Genomic DNA, 16,743 nt, shown 5'->3' with positions numbered 1-16,743 from the left:
AGCACTGTTTGAAGGTTGCTTGGAAACCCAAGCAATGCTCCTGTCAATCAAGTCAAGCTGGAAAGGAGTCTACGAACTTTGTTTCATACCATTCAGAAAGTAAGTGTTGAATTTATGGTTAAATTTAAACAATGAGAAGGAACAATTTACGCTGCTTATGTTTTAAAAATATGGGCTACCTGGCTGTGTAGTGTAAATGTGGAATGTAAAAGCTATCGAGAAATGTTGTATATGTCACATTATAGTCTTATTTGCGCACCATGCACACTGTTCAACCAAATGCACATATGCATGGACTTTTCATTAGAGTGCATGAATTCTAATGGAACCACCATCAAATCAACTCAGAGCTGGATGCTTTATCAGATGTGTTTTTTTAACATTCTTGAAACATTGGAATTTGTAATGCTGTTTCCAAATTGTAAGCCTACAGGACAGCTTTCCTACTCGGTCAGTGGAAGGAATTCCACAATCACTGTAAACTACAAAGTGTAGGTTTTCATGTGAGCTGGCCATAGTGCCACCAGAATGTATTGGCTTCTTTGTGAAAGGAAGCTCAGCAGCCTTAAGGCCCCCAGTCTAAGGCTCTGGGTCTCCAGAGCAACCCATGACCAACGACAACCCCCACTCACCACCACCGACATCACTTTGCTATTAGGTATTCGAGAATGTTGTGTCTGTATTTCTGAGTGTGTTTTACAGGAAATGGCTGATGGCAGTTTTGAAGGGGCAGAAAGAGATGCTGCAGAAGACACAGATGAGCTTCTTTACACTGGTCAGATAATGTCCTATCTGGGACTATAGAGACTTCAGACTGAATTCCTCTACCTGTCTTTGTTCCTACTCATTCGCATTCCTTCTCTTCTCTCTGGACTAAACCGTTTCCTGTTCCCTATATACCCTCTGCTCACTCAGACCTGGATGAAGACAGCAATGCCCCTCTGCCACAGGATCACTGTGACCTCCTCCTAGATGCCATCGATGCCCAGCTGAGCCGCCTGCAGGTCAGTGTGCTGCAGCCACCCTTAGAGTTTCACAGGGTTCTAGACTCGTAATTGTATTTTTGTTTAGTTTGTCTTAAAGGCAGAGTGCAGTCAAAAATGTGATTTTCCTGTGTTTCCTGTGTTGGAATAATATTGTGAAATTGTGAAAAATTATGACAATGCTTTTTTAGTGTAACAGCTGTTTGAAAAGACTGCCTGAAATTTCAGCCAGTTTTGGATAAATTACAATAGAGGAAGAGAGTTTCAAACCTCTTAGCCCAACAGCTAGTTTTCAGTTTTATAGGCAAGTCAGTTAAGAACAAATTCTTATTTTCAATGACGGCCTAGGAGTCCAGATTCCAAAACAGCCTAGTGGGTTAACTGCCAGAACGACAGCTCAGGGATTTGAACTTGCAACCTTTCGGTTACTAGTCCAATGCTCTAACCACTAGGCTACCCTGCCACCCCAGACAGTCCTAGCAAAATTCTTGCTTGAGAAATTGCTCTGCTTAGAAGACATTTTTGTTAATTTTTTACCATTTGTATTGAAATCACTCACAGTACTGAATAATTACCCATAAATGATTTGATATTGAGATAAAAACATCTGCATTGGACCATTAAAAGTTGTACCATTATGAGTAGCTAAATGTTCACAGGTGCAGAGCCATAGCAATGGCATTGAAGGTATCTCCAGAAAACATGATTGCCTCAATACAGGTATGTTGTTGTATGTAGTTTAATTTACTACATCACATCTTGAGTGATACTTTTTGTCTAATAGTAACTCTCTAGTGTTTTAATATCTCTATTGCTCTCATGCTCTGTTTATTATAGCTCATCTTAGCAGTAGCCAGTCTGTGAGCAGGGATACAGGACTGGGAAGTACCATCCCCACTAACGACACCCCCATCTCTTGTCTTGACGTGGTACGCTCTGAGACCAGGGACCTATCTTCAGGTGAGAATGTTACATGCAGTGTCCTCTTCAACTTGTCCCAATCCAGTCTTCACAGCCATTGTAACTTTATCCCTTTTAGAGTGTGAGGATTCTGGAATGATCAAGAATCATTTGCCAGAACTGAGCAACCAATACTATAGCATTACCATTAAGGAGGGAGCCCTCAGAAAAAGGACTACTGGATATTAGAACTCACTGTCCTTTACAGAGACTCTTCTACCCTGACCCTCACCCTACCCACATCACATGACCCAGCCTCTCTCCCCTTCACTGACCTGGACCTTGGTTTAGCCTGGATGTTTCTCACCCCTCTCCCCTCTGCTCTCCCCCCAGAGAAGAGCTCAGGAGAACGGGTGGACCCTGCCGATCAGGAGGAAGAGGAGCAGAGGATAGTTGAAGTGATGAAAGAGGAAGAGGAGGGTGTAGAGTCCCGGAAGGAGCAGTGTCACTGGAGGCTGGAGAGGCTGTTGGGGACTAATGCCTGTGGAGGAGGAGGGTTAGCAGGAGAGCTGTGCTCCCCTCCAGAAAGTGTCTGCACAGAGGACTTTGCCATGCGCTTCAGGGAGGAGATGGTGGTGAGGCTGCCAGACAGGACCAAACAGAGACTGGCCAGAGACTGGAGTAGCAACCTGGGACAGTCCTTTGGAAAGGAAGAGGCTGAAAGGACAGAATCAAAACAAGCAGGTGGTCTCACTGCTACTGGGGGAGAGGTTGTGGATAGAGGCATGGGTTATACAGAGCTTCCCCATCACATGGACAAGCAAGGCCAGGAGAGCCAGACTCATCACAGGCATGGCGAGAGGAGAACTAACTGGAGTGGAAACCTAGAGGCCAGTGAGAGCCACACAAGAGCACCACAGAGGCTTAGTGGTCTTAGCAGGAGTGAATGCTGTCTTCACTCTCTAGTGACTCCACCAGGGGGTGATAGACAGCTGTCAGTAGAGACATCTTCACAGTCCTTTGGGTTACCCCAGCCTGCCACAGGTGAGAGGGCTGACATCCTCCTGCGGTGGGTCTAGTGTCAGAGTTGGCGGTAGTCAAGGGGAAAGGGGACAGTACTCATAGAAGTTAGTCTTATACTGTAAGGCCTCTCACTTATTATGTGCCTGCATTATAATACTGATGCTTCTGTCTGTTTCCACTGGTTCCTATGTCAGTGCCTGGTCCTCCCAGCACTAGCAGTGTTCGTACAGGGGTTCTCATTGAGGCCTGTTCCAGTCTGGAGCCTGAGGGAACCAAGGAGAACAGGCACCATGCTGCTAGAACCACCACCAGACACCTGGCAGGTACTCTACCACACAGAACATCTACTCTTTTAGCTCATACACTCTACCCTATGAATTAACATGGCTACATGTCAGCTGTCTCTAACAGTAACTGCAGCCTCTTCGTGTCTCCCCCAGGAGTGCCTGTGTGGAATTTTGACACAGTGACCATAGACAGTGACTTAGACTCAGTACGCACAGAGAAGGTCTGGCAACACGTCCACAGCAGGCCAGGTGAAAGGCAGGAGCTAGGGGCTATGACCACCATTCAGAAGGAAAATGAAGTATTTGGGCGCTGTACTGCAGCGCCAGCTGTGCCATCAGAGTCCCTGGGTTCGCGCCCAGGCTCTGTCGTAACCGGCCGCGACCGGGAGGTCCGTGGGGCGACGCACAATTGGCCTAGCGTCGCCCGGGTTAGGGAGGGCTTGGTCGGTAGGGTTGTCCTTGTCTCATCGCGCACCAGTGACTCCTGTGGCGGGCTGGGCGCAGTGTACGCTAACCAAGGTGGCCAGGTGCACGGTGTTTCCTCCGGCGCATTGGTGCGGCTGGCTTCCGGGTTGGATGTGCGCTGTGTTAAGAAGCAGTGCGGCTTGGTTGGGTTGTGTATCGGAGGACGCATTACTTTCATCCTTCGTCTCTCCCGAGCCCGTACGGGAGTTGTAGCGATGAGACAAGATAGTAGCTACTACAACAATTGGATACCACGAAATTGGGGAGAAAAAGGGGTAAAATTAAAAAAATAAAAAAATAAAAAAATAAATTTAAAAAAAATAAAAGGAAAATTAAGTAGTTCACATTATTAAGATCTGTCTTACGTCACCATAGGATACCTGTCAGCCATTCGGTCTGTCAGCCGCGTGGATGGTCTCGACACTGACCAGAGTGACTATGACACACCCACTCTGGAGCCAAGGAATCTCAAGTTTACTCCAGGTAAAACGTTCAGGACTAGGCGTGATTATTGAATGATATTATGCCACTAACTACACTATAACCCAATGTGAAAGTATATTTCTTTGTTTGTTTGTCCTGTGCTTGTGAAGCACTGATAGCTAGCAATGGAAAAGTGACCAGTGACAGTCTACCTCTTCGTAAAGCACACAAAAGCAGAAGAGACACTCACAGGTAGCCTTCACTGAATCAACAAAATGATGTGACGTCAGTCTGCAATACAATCTGACTAGCCATTCTTTGTTTCATATCCTTCACTATTGTATCTGTCATCAGGTGTGGGCTCTCTGTGGATGATGATGATGAGGACACAGATGAGGGCTGTGTCCGCTGGAGGAGGAGACGTAGGCCTGACAAGGACACAGGGGGACATGTGTGTACGGTGAGAGCTGGCACAATAACCAACGATAACTCCTGTGGCAGACAGTGAGGCTTTATGTCCATTGACTCTTAGTTATGGGGAAAGCCATCTGTTGATTGATATGCTTGTTAACACTTGTTCACTCCATGTGAGCAGTTATTCTCCAGCTGAGATGTGTAAAAACAGCCCTCCTGATACTTTGTCTCTCAAACCCCTGACTCCACTCAGCAGAGGCCTGGGGGTCGTCTGGAGGAGGTGAGGTCAGACTGGCTACAGATGGAGGAGGAGCTGGCTACCCTCAGACAGGTGAGATTCTACTCACTCTACTCACCTCTCCTGATATTTCCTGACGTTCAAGTATTATGCTAAGGATGTGTGAGTTTTGTGTCTTGTTGTCTGTGTGTAGTTATCTTTGTTTGTGTTTTAGGACTGTGAGAAGGAGGAGAAGAGGCTGAGGATGAAGAGAGCTCAGCTGTGTGAGACTGAACTGTCCCTCACTGACCTTCTTCAGAAAAGAAAAGTACAAGACAATACCTTCCATATTGTGACTAGTTCCTTGACCTGTGAATCCATGACAACGGCTAGCACTGAGATGTGCTGTGTTCTGTGTCCCAGCATGCCATGCAGGAGTGGGAGCAGCTGCGTGCGGGGGCAGAGCAGATGGAAAGGGAGGGGAGGAGTCTGGAGGCCATCCTGAGAGACAGCAAGGCAGAAGCAGACAGCACCAGGTATCCACATAATCAACCCTGTTACTGCACTGTATCTCTTTAAACAGAATACAGTTTGCCAAAACAATACTATTAGGAACAGCTTGTACTGTCTACAATTCCTATTCTATACTCACCTCTATAATGTCCATTGCTGATTAGGCTGTATTCACAGTGATGTATTGAGTGTATTGTAGTTCTCAGCTGTGCCGGCTGCAGAGGCAGAGGGACTCCTGTTTGCAGGAGGTCAGGGATCTGAAGGAGGAGCTGGCTGCTCTATGTAAACACAGAACTGCCTTAACGGATGGGACCTGCATGGACAGGGTAACACATGCTTTTTCTAGCCCGCTTGACACCCCCCCCTCCCTCTATTACATTCAAATGATTTAATTATTACCATTTCATGCCCTCTCCCCCCTACCTCCTCCCCCACTGTCTCAGAGAGTGACCAGTGTCAGTATGTCTGTCCTTGAGAGAGAGGAGTTGGACAGACAGCTGAACAGTGCCAAGACAGAGCTGTTTTCTGAGCAGCGGTGCTCTAGACTCAAACTGGACTCTATGCAAGAGGTACAGCATTAGACTGGTGCTCAGAACATATTACAGTGATAGTCACTGCTTTGAATGCGTTTGAATTAGTCTCTCTGCATGTGTGTCAGAAGTTGGACGAAGCTCACGAGGAGCTCCAGCGTGTAACAGAGGAGGAGAAGTTACTGAGGGATAGGTGTGCATGTCTGGAGGAGAAACACAGACTGAAACAGGAGGAGGAGGAGGTACCATCTACACCTGTCTACCGTATTATTACCCTTTATCATAACCACACCTCTGACCCTCTATCTGTATTAAGATCTCACAGTCTACCGCTCTCTCCCATCCTTTGTCTCGCAGGCAGTGGAGGTGCAGGTGTGTGAGCTACAGAAAGAGCTGGGGGAGAGTGAGAGCAGGGTGGAGAGGATAGTAGCCCAGAAGGAGCTGCAGCTGCTGGGGTTCCAGGAGGAGAGGAGTGCCTTGCAGGCAGAGAGAGATGGGCTCCAGGGGGAGCTCCGTAGCCTGAGGAAGCTGCACAGCATCTCCCTGAGAGAGACCCAGGAGCAGGCACTCACGCAGACGGTGTGTGGGCTGGGTAGTCCTTAGTACACAGTGTCGATGGATGAGTCAGCTTGACTGTGCGTGTGAATGTCCGAACTCCATCTTACAACAGCTCTCACCCATTATAAATGTGGGTAACTCACAGTGTGCATGATAGCGTGAAAGCATATGTAGTTAAATGTGTATGTGTGCAGTATGTAAGGGGTGGTTTTGTTTGTCTCCTTTAGCAGCGGGAGCTGGAGCAGCTGAAAAAAGAGTTGGCTCTGTCTCATGAGAAACACATCCAGCAGGTGAGAGGCTCCGTCAACTGGGTTTATTTAACATGAGCAAAGATCCCCATATTTCCTTTATGTGCTCTATTGGATTCAAACGTTTACGTTGTTCTTGCCGCTGTGTGTCCAGGCTCATATTCAAGCTGAAGAAGAGAAAACAGTTTCTCTCAGAGAACAGGCCCTGTCTCACACACAGCACATTGAGTCCATACAGAGCTGCATCCAGGTCTGTATCTCAGGCTGTCCTGTCCTCTGAAAGAATCACACCATACTGTTCCTGGGTCAGTTTCACAGTTTCCTTTGCAGATGAAGGAGAAGGAGTGGTGGAAGCTGAGGGAGGCTCTTAAGGAGCAGAAGGAGGTGATGAGGAGGCGAGAGGAGGAGCTGTGTGCGGAAGCTCGAGAGATGGTATATACTCCTACTTCCTCTGTCTCCTTTTCTGTCAGATGTAATGTAAAACAAATGTGATAACAGTACTTGTTCTCTACCTTAGATGCACGGCACCATAGAGCGTGAGAGGAAGAAATGGGCGGCAGAGAAAGAAGCGGCTCTACAGTTGCAGTGTGGGATACTGGAGGAGCAAGGCCGGGAGGCTCTGGAGAGAATGAGGGGAGAGACTGAGAGAGAGAAGAGGAATGCCTTGGCTCTTCAAAGCAAAGTGGTAGAACTGAGGACAGTAAGCAGAACCAAGATAGGGCGGGAGGTAGCCTAGCAGTTAGAGTGATGGGCCAGTAACCGACAGGTTGTAGTTCGAATACCCGAGCCAACAAGGTGAAAAAGGTACTTAACCCTAATTGTTCCAGGGTCACTGTTGATAGTGGCAGACCCCTCTCCGATGGTGGCAGACCCCTCTCCGATGGTGTCTCAGGGGGAGTTGAGATATGCAAAACTACACATTTCCAATTCATACTTGAACATGTGTGAAATAGAGATGTCATTCCTCTCTCCCTCCCCTCTCAGAAAGTGCAGGAGTTGGAAAGTGAGGGCCTTGTGCAGCAGAGTGAGCAGGCGTCTGCTCTCGCTGCAATGCGTAGGTCCCTGAGAGAGAAGCACCAGGTTGAGCTACAGAGACTGCGCAGGCACATGGAACAGGTGATGACAAGCGACCACCTTACAAACTAACATCTGGAGACGACTACATACAGTGTATAGTTTCCAGGAGTGGCGCAACTTTGGTTTTAGAAGTGGGGGGAACATAATTCTTCTTATTATTATTTGTATTTGTTTTATCCGGTCAGATAAACACAGATAAGCCTACCAGACCGCTCGGAGGCGTTTGCATGGTCCTAAAGCACACCGTTGCCTTGTTGTTTATCACATTCCAATTATAAAACTGGGGGAGACAAAAATGCAATATCAGAATGTGGGGGACATGTCCCCCCCACCCCCAGTGAAAGTTTCACCCCTGGTTTCCAGTGTATGGTTGACATGGTGAACTGACTGGGCTGTGGTCGTAGGAGGGCGAGAGGGAATCGTTGAGGCTGGAGCAGGTTGTCCAACAAGCAGAGGAGGAGGCTGGTAGACTGCAGGTGCTGCTGGGGGAGAGGGAGCACATCCACAAGCAGGCCACAGCCAGGCTGGAGCAGCAGCACAGACACTGGGCCCAGGAGATGGGGGCAGAGTGTCAGCATCTTCAGCACCTGCTGGAACACAGTGGGGCCGTAGGGAGCTCCCTTCAGCTCCCACACAGGTAATCTCACACAGGCACAAACACGCACACTCATATTCTCTCTCATACACATACAGAAGCACACATGTCATTATCAGCATATGCATTTGGATATAATACTGTGTATTCTAATATTTTGGTGTTGGGGCTCTATATTGGTGCTGTGCTGCAGTCCTACGGTGGCCCAGGCAGTCCAAACCCTGCAGGTCCTCAGAGAGCAGTTGCAGCAGTCAATCAGCCAACTACAGCAGGAGCTTGACTTACAGAGACGCAGCACTCAGCAGCTGAGCCGGGACAAAGTGTGTTCAGGACACACTCACTAAAATACACACACATGCACACAGATACAGTACATACAGTGGGGCAAAAAAGTATTTAGTCAGCCACCAATTGTGCAAGTTCTCCCACTTAAAAAGATGAGAGAGGCCTGTAATTTTCATCATAGGTACACTTCAACTATGACAGACAAAATGAGAAAAAAAAATCCAGAAAATCACATTGTATGATTTATTTATTTTTTTTTGCAAATTATGGTGGAAAATAAGTATTTGGTCACCTACAAACAAGCAAGATTTCTGGCTCTCACAGACCTGTAACTTCTTCTTTAAGAGGCTCCTCTGTCCTCCACTCGTTACCTGTATTAATGGCACCTGTTTGAACTTGTTATCAGTATAAAAGACACCTGTCCACAACCTCAAACAGTCACACTCCAAACTCCACTATGGCCAAGACCAAAGAGCTGTCAAAGGACACCAGAAACACAATTGTAGACCTGCACCAGGCTGGAAAGACTGAATCTGCAATAGATAAGCAGCTTGATTTGAAGAAATCAACTGTGGGAGCAATTATTAGGAAATGGAAGACATACAAGACCACTGATAATCTCCCTCGATCTGGGGCTCCACGCAAGATCTCACCCCGTGGGGTCAAAATGATCACAAGAACGGTAAGCAAAAATCCCAGAACCACACGGGGGGACCTAGTGAATGACCTGCAGAGAGCTGGGACCAAAGTAACAAAGCCTACCATCAGTAACACACTACGCTGCCAGGCACTCAAATCCTGCAGTGCCAGACGTGTCCCCCTGCTTAAGCCAGTACATGTCCAGGCCCGTCTGACGTTTGCTAGAGAGCATTTGAATGATCCAGAAGAAGATTGGGAGAATGTCATTAGTCACATGAATCCAAAATATAACTTTTTGGTAAAAACTCAACTCGTCGTGTTTGGAGGACAAAGAATGTTGAGTTGCATCCAAAGAACACCATACCTACTGTGAAGCATGGGGGTGGAAACATCATGCTTTGGGGCTGTTTTTCTGCAAAGGGACCAGGACGACTGATCCGTGTAAAGGAAAGAATGAATGGGGCCATGTATAGTGAGATTTTGAGTGAAAACCTCCTTCCATCAGCAAGGGCATTGAAGATGAAACGTGGCTGGGTCTTTCAGCATGACAATGATCCCAAACACACCACCCGGGCAACGAAGGAGTGGCTTCGTAAGATGCATTTCAAGGTCCTGGAATGGCCTAGCCAGTCTCCAGATCTCAACCCGATAGAAAATCTTTGGAGGGAGTTGAAAGTCTGTGTTGCCCAGCAATAGCCCCAAAACATCACTGCTCTAGAGGAGATCTGCATGGAGGAATGGGCCAAAATACCAGCAACAGTGTGTGAAAACCTTATGAAGACTTACAGAAAACGTTTGACCTCTGTCATTGCCAACAAAGGGTATATAACAAAGTATTGAGATAAACTTTTGTTATTGACCAAATACTTATTTTCCACCATAATTTGCAAATAAATTCATTAAAAATCCTAAAAAAAATTTGATTTTCTGGAATTTTTTTTCTCATTTTGTCTGTCATAGTAGAAGTGTACCTATGATGAAAATTACAGGCCTCTCTCGTCTTTTTAAGTGGGAGAACTTGCACAATTGGTGGCTGACTAAATACTTTTTTGCCCCACTGTACAAACATGCTTACACTTATGTTGCGTTACACATGCTGTTAAGAATCACATTTGTGTGCTTTAGGAGCGGGAGTTCCGTATTCAGAGGGAACAGATGGAGACGGAGAGACAGCAGGCTCTGGACTCACTGAAGGAGACACTCATTCAGGTATGGATCTCACTGTCTTTGTGTGACACACACACACACACACACACACACACACACACACACACACACACACACACACACACACACACACACAAACACACACACACACAGAGTGTACAGTCATATATTAACGCTGCAGGAGCACATTGAGGAGCTGAGCGATCTGCAGCAGGCCCAGGTGCGGGAGGAAGGAGACGAGACAGGAGGTTTGGCTGCGTCCCTGCGCAGGCAGCTGCAGGCCAAAGACCAGGAACTGCGCCGGGTGCAGAGGAGCATGGGACAGTGGAAGGAGCAGACCACTGCGCGCCTGGCACGCAAGTTTGAGGAGGAGTTGACAGCCGAACTGGAGAGGTGTGTAGCGTACAATCCCACACTATTTACACAGGGTAGACTTTTAAAACTCACTTTTGGCCTTCATCCTTATTTTCTTCTGATGAAGATGTGCAGGCTTTGAAAAGGTTGTATCATTAACTGACTTTGGGAAGTGTTCTGTTGTGTTCAGTGTTTTCACTTTTGCCAACCAACAGGTGCAAGGCAAAGTTGTTAAAGGGGAGGTAACTGACTTTACCATTTTGAGACAGCATGTCTAGAGACTAAGCCTAGAGTCTAACTCACTAACTAGTAGTCCCATTCTTCTTACAAATCATCATAATCATCATCATCTCAGGGGGGGTTGAGATATGTAGAGCAGTTCTGTTCAGTAGTTTGTACACTGTAGAGTAGTTTTGTTCAGTAGTTTGTACACTGTAGAGCAGTTCTGTTCAGTAGTTTGTACACTGTAGAGCAGTTCTGTTCAGTAGTTTGTACACTGTAGAGCAGTTCTGTTCAGTAGTTTGTACACTGTAGAGCAGTTCTGTTCAGTAGTTTGTACACTGTAGAGCAGTTCTGTTCAGTAGTTTGTACACTGTAGAGCAGTTCTGTTCAGTAGTTTGTACACTGTAGAGCAGTTCTGTTCAGTAGTTTGTACACTGTAGAGCAGTTCTGTTCAGTAGTTTGTACACTGTAGAGCAGTTCTGTTCAGTAGTTTGTACACTGTAGAGCAGTTCTGTTCAGTAGTTTGTACACTGTAGAGCAGTTCTGTTCAGTAGTTTGTACACTGTTAGCACTAATATGTTTATACAGTGTCATTAACCATCAAAGTTGCACATTAGTTATGCTCTCTCAGAAGGTACTTCCTACAGACTATATAATATCTGGGTATGTTTGTGTTGCAGAAAGGCACCTAAGGCACAAGAGGAGAAGCAGAGGAAGCTGGAGAAACTGGAAGGAGAGATGAGACGCATTACTGGGGTAACCATCACCATATAAAACCTGCGGGAGCCTGAGCATGAAGCTACTCCAACAAGTTTTTTTGTGCTTAGTTTACTGGTTGCTGGTCAAGGCTGGGGTTAACAGAATGTGCAGTTAAAGTTAGGGTTAGTACGGTAGGGCAAAAAGCGTGACATTTTTATTATACTGATTGATTCATTTAAGGCCTAGATTCAATCAGATCAAGCATAGCTGATGTTTTGGCAGATTGAGGTGTCAAATCGGTAAGCGGCTGCTCATGGTCATTGTCACGAAGCCACACCCGTCCCACTCGCGTTAGAAGTTCAGAACGAGCGTGTGGGCTATATAGAAATAATGACGCTCAAATTGAGAATCATTAAACGAAATAATGAGGATTTATATCGGCCTAATCAAGGTGTAGGTCACACAATCCAGTGTTAGAACTTGTAAACACGGCTGCATGGGATTCCTACTAATGTGAATCAGTGGCAATGTCCTCTATAGGTATAACGCCGGGAGTCGCTTGTATATTTCACAGGTCAACCTCAGACACGGTCAAAACGCCAGCTATGTGGGTGTTGGCTAACGCAAATCTGATTGAATCTAGCCCTAAATTAGATAAACATTATTTTGAGTTGGAATAAATTATTTTGAGTTGATGGAATTATTATTTTTGATTTGGGTAAATGTATTATTGTGAGTTGGATTAAATTATTATTAAATTAATCAATCAGTTTATTCCAAAATAATAACTACACAAATCAAAATAATTTCATCCAATTCAAATGACCAAACTCGAATTAATCAATATCCCTAACCCTAAAAATAACCCTAACCCTAGAAATAACCCTAACCCTAAAAAATAACCCTAGCCCTAGAAATAACCCTAACGCTAGAAATAACCCTAACCCTAGAAATAACCCTAACCATAGAAATAACCCTAACCATAAACTTAACCTTACCTTCATGTTCACACCCCTCCGAATTGGAATGCAATTCTCATCAAATGAATGGGAAGTCTGAAATACGGGACAAATGTAAATAAGTCAGGACATCAGAAAGGGGCTGAAATACAGTACTGCCCTGAGAAGAATTTGACATCTGGTAACCATAGAGACTACTTTAGGGCCTAGATTGAATTTCTCCTTCTCTTCTCCTTTGTCTGTCTCTAATCCCCAACCGTTTGCTCTCCTCTCCCATCTCCTTGTCTCCGGTTAGGAATGCACTGACTCTGGAGCTCAGCAATCAGCCTCCTCTCCCTCACTCCACATTGGGGAAGCCCCTACCTCCCCCGGGTCCTCAGACCTGGCCTCCTTCAAGCTACTGCGTCACCTCCAGAGCCGGGTCAAACAGCTCCGTGCTGAGAACCAGGCCCATGCCCATGCCTGCAGCCCCTCTCAATTGGGCAGGACCCCTCTAGGCAGGGCCCCAATGGAGCTGGCTGGTTCCTACCTGGAGACGGTGAGTTCCATCTGCCAATTGAGTGGGCAGGCAATGACATCCTCTGTCCTACTAATAGTAATAACTTAGTAATAATAATAGTATTTGGGGTCCTGATTTAAATGAAGTGCTACTTACAAAGGCATACATAAAGCATTCATAAAGACTTCATAAACACTACATAAATGGGTCACGGATTATCTATAACCGTATGCCATGCTCTGTAAAGGATTCATAAATGTGGCATAACCACCAATGGCAAATGTGAAATAAACCAGTGCTTATTAAAAGCTTTATAAATAATATTAAATTGAGGCTTCACAAAGCATCTCCAACCTTGTCATGTCATACTCTAAAACATTTCTAGGAGGGCCCAACCTCTTTCCCTCTTGGGTGTGTAGCCAATATTGGACCTTACCCCAACCTTCCTCAAAATGCTATGCTGCAGGATGACACATGCTCCATAAAGTGCAGTCATGGTAGTCCCATTACACCAGGCACAACTTACTTTGATGAATTCCCCCAACATAAGGAATGGAATGTGGCTTTCTCCTGGAACCAAGTTACATCTTCCTCAGTACACAAACATGCACAGTCACACACAACAATATAACTTGAGCCATACTGTGCGCTGCTGGACTCAGTCAGGTCTTTGTCACATTCACCCTCTCCCGCTGAAAGATCAACCACAGAGAGTCCAGGTTGTATTCAAGGGCTAGATTCTATCAGATCTGCGCTAGCTGACACCTGTTTTTTTTGGCGGTGTCGGAGGTGGAATTGCGTTTGCGTTAGAGAGCTGTCAAATCCACAAGCTGCTCCCTGTATTATACCTAAAGCGGACCTTGCCATTGGCTGCACAGTCGAATTAAGATAAATCCCCTGCAGTCTTGTTTACAAGTTTGAAAACTGGAATGTGAGATCTACACCTCGATTAGACTGATCCTCATTATTTAGGGCGACAGGTAGCCTAGCGGTTATGGTATTGGGCCAGTAAGTGAGAAATCTGTGAAAAGTCTTTCGATGTGCCCTTGGCAAGGCACTTAACCCTGATTTGCTCCAGGAGCTCTGTACTACTATGGCAAACCCTGTAAAACAACACCTTTCAATGCATCTATCTGGTGTGTGACAATTCGTTTTTTTATTTCCTCGTTATTTTGTTTAATGATTTTCAATTGGAGTATTATTAGTTTTGTATAGTCTATACTTTCCCGTTCTGAACTTAACGCGAGTGGGACGGGTGTGACGGGTGTGGCTTTGTGACAATGACGAGCAGTCGCTCTAACACAGTTACACTTCCGACACAGCCAAAACACTGTCTGCTATCGCGGGTCAGTGCTTCATCTGATTTGAAATTAGGCCTAAGCCCTGGTCTCATGGGAACAGAAAAGGAACACCTGGTTGTTATCCCAAACTTGGCTCTGACACACACACACTTTGCTGGTCCATCAACCCATCCAAATACCCCTCACTCCCTGTGGCCTGTGGATCATGAGAGAACCTTTGTAAAAGGGCAGAATGTTTGTAACATATTTATTGACACTCAGAGATCGTCAGCATGCTAAATTCAGCCTATGGACGATTTTAATTCTGTTACTCAGAACACATACAGTGCTGTGAAAAAAGTACAACTCAGCAACATTTGTGGCTTTTCAAGCATGAACTGCTCGTTTCAAGTCATGCCAAAACATCTCAATTGGAATTAGGTCTAGACTTCCAAAGCATCACATTTGTTGCTTTTTAGCCATTTTCATGTAGACTTGATTGTGGATCATTGTCTTGCTGCACGACACAGCAATGTTTCAGCTCACAGACGGATGGCCTGACATTCTCCTGTATAATTTTCTGATAGAGCAGAATTCTTGGTTCATTCTATTAAGGCAAGTTGTCCAGGTCCTGAGTCAGAAAAGGTTCCCAAACCATCACACTACCACCACCATGCTTGACCGTTGGTATGAGGTTCTTCTTGTGGAATGCAGTGTTTGGTTTTCGCCAGATATAATGGGACCCATCTCATCCAAAAAGTTATACTTTTGTCTCATCTGTCCAAATATTTTTTTTTCAAAAGTCTTGATGATCATCTTTCTTCCAGGTGCTTTTTGGCAAACACGAGTCCACATTTTAGATGAGATGTATCGCATTATGTCTGTACATAAATGCTTTATATCATAAGAGGCTGTACTTACTTTGAAGTCAGACACCTATATAAGGCTCAATGTCGTAAACATTGTTAGGCCGCCCATCGTAGAAACATTTTACGAGTATAACATGACAAGGCTATAGGTCTATAATCTATAGATCGTCTCATCTAGCTTTGTGAAGCCTTTATTAAGCAGTGCTTATGTCACTCTTTAAAAAGCACTGGTTTATGTCACATTTGACAAAGTGGGATATGTCACATTTGACAAAGTGGGTTATGTCACATTTGCCAAAGTGGGATATGTCACATTTGCCAAAGTGGGATATGTCACATTTGACAAAGTGGGTTATGTCACATTTGACAAAGTGGGTTATGTCACATTTGCCATGGGTTGTTATGCCACACAGTTATGCCACATTTATGAATCCTTTATAGAGCATGACATACGGTATTTTCTCTTAAAAAAAATTAAAAAAAATCTAAGTGACCCCAAACTTTTGAACGGTAGTATATGTTTACTTTTACTCAAGTATGATGACTGTGTACTTTTTCCATCACTGTGTAAAACATCCTTCAGTGTATCCTTGTGTTGGCATGGTTTATGATGTGTCACTAAGGAGACATTTGGTGGTGGGTGACATTTTTGAAAAGTTGAAAGTATTCTCTGGAGTAATAGGTATATTCTATCTGTAATTCTTATGCAATCAGATCACACCATCCCAGGAATGCACTCAGTTTTGGAGTCGTTCCCGTTCCAGGACAGTACAGGGTGAAGGATTGTGAGCTTTGCCAGATGACGTGTGTGTGTTTGTAAAATAAATTACTGGAGGACAGCAATCTCAAATCATTTCAAGGTACTCCTGAAAAGGATTACACTACATGATCAGGGTAAATGGCCTCAAGGTCAAAATGGGTTAAGTTGGCATTCTTCTGCCTTTGGAGGAATTAAGTCTTACTGCTAGGCTAAAGGTTGGGGACTGAGTGAATGTTTGATGAACCAACTGACATGTCTGCATAGTGCCTATTCCGGAGCTGTGACTCTTTAGGCAGTGGGATCAAGCTGAAATTAGGACCATTTGAAGAAGAAAGTAATCTTGTGTCAGTTTCTTTCTATGTTGCAACAGAGCTATTGTAATTATTATGCTCAATGTACACTCACAGGACAGTTTATTGGGTGCACCTATTTAGTACAGGGTCGGACCCCCCTTTGCCTCCAGAACAGCCTGGATTCTTTGGGGCAAGTTGGAAACGTTCCACAGGTATGTTGGTCCATGCTGAAGCAATGGTGTCATGCAGTTGCTGTAGATTGAACGGCTTTACCATTGACAACAGGCAGGATGGGTCCATGGACTCATGCTACTTATGCCAAATCCTGACTCTGCCATCAGCATGACGCAACAGGAACCAGGATTTGTTGGACTAGGTGATGCTTTCCACTCCTCAGTTGTCCAGTGTTGGTGATCGTGTGTCCACTGGAGCGGTTTCTTCTTGTTTTTAGCGGTTAGGAGTGGAACCTGGTGTGGTTGTCTGC

General features: G+C 45.3%; 1 protein-coding gene across 1 annotated transcript; it reads left to right on the top strand.

The window, feature by feature from the left end:
- The first annotated feature begins 705 nt into the window (after positions 1-705).
- On the top strand, positions 706-16,129 carry LOC139412349 (golgin subfamily A member 6-like protein 25). The gene is made up of 29 exons (XM_071159172.1): positions 706-775; positions 916-1,004; positions 1,643-1,703; positions 1,821-1,943; positions 2,277-2,927; positions 3,101-3,229; positions 3,347-3,442; positions 4,034-4,141; positions 4,252-4,333; positions 4,436-4,541; positions 4,752-4,826; positions 4,948-5,040; positions 5,136-5,248; positions 5,425-5,551; positions 5,669-5,794; positions 5,884-5,997; positions 6,113-6,334; positions 6,541-6,603; positions 6,716-6,811; positions 6,892-6,993; positions 7,079-7,261; positions 7,546-7,677; positions 8,043-8,275; positions 8,427-8,553; positions 10,283-10,366; positions 10,506-10,717; positions 11,581-11,656; positions 12,854-13,096; positions 15,921-16,129. The coding sequence occupies exons 1-29, from the start codon at positions 706-708 to the stop codon at positions 15,993-15,995; spliced, it is 4,011 nt and encodes a 1,336-aa protein (XP_071015273.1). The 3' UTR covers positions 15,996-16,129.
- Positions 16,130-16,743: the final 614 nt, after the last annotated feature.

Source organism: Oncorhynchus clarkii, chromosome 6 (assembly GCF_045791955.1).
Source record: "Oncorhynchus clarkii lewisi isolate Uvic-CL-2024 chromosome 6, UVic_Ocla_1.0, whole genome shotgun sequence".
Classification (NCBI taxonomy): domain Eukaryota; kingdom Metazoa; phylum Chordata; class Actinopteri; order Salmoniformes; family Salmonidae; genus Oncorhynchus; species Oncorhynchus clarkii.
The sequence above is the reverse complement of the archived record's forward strand: the minus strand, read 5'-3'. Positions and strand labels throughout refer to the sequence as shown.

Coding starts and splice junctions, on each gene's coding strand:
- LOC139412349 (XM_071159172.1), top strand. CDS start 706: ATGGCTGATGGCAGTTTTGAAGGGGCAGAAAGAGATGCTGCAGAAGAC. Junction 776..915: donor AGATGAGCTTCTTTACACTG/GTCAGATAATGT, acceptor CTGCTCACTCAG/ACCTGGATGAAGACAGCAAT. Junction 3,443..4,033: donor ACACGTCCACAGCAGGCCAG/GTGAAAGGCAGG, acceptor ACGTCACCATAG/GATACCTGTCAGCCATTCGG.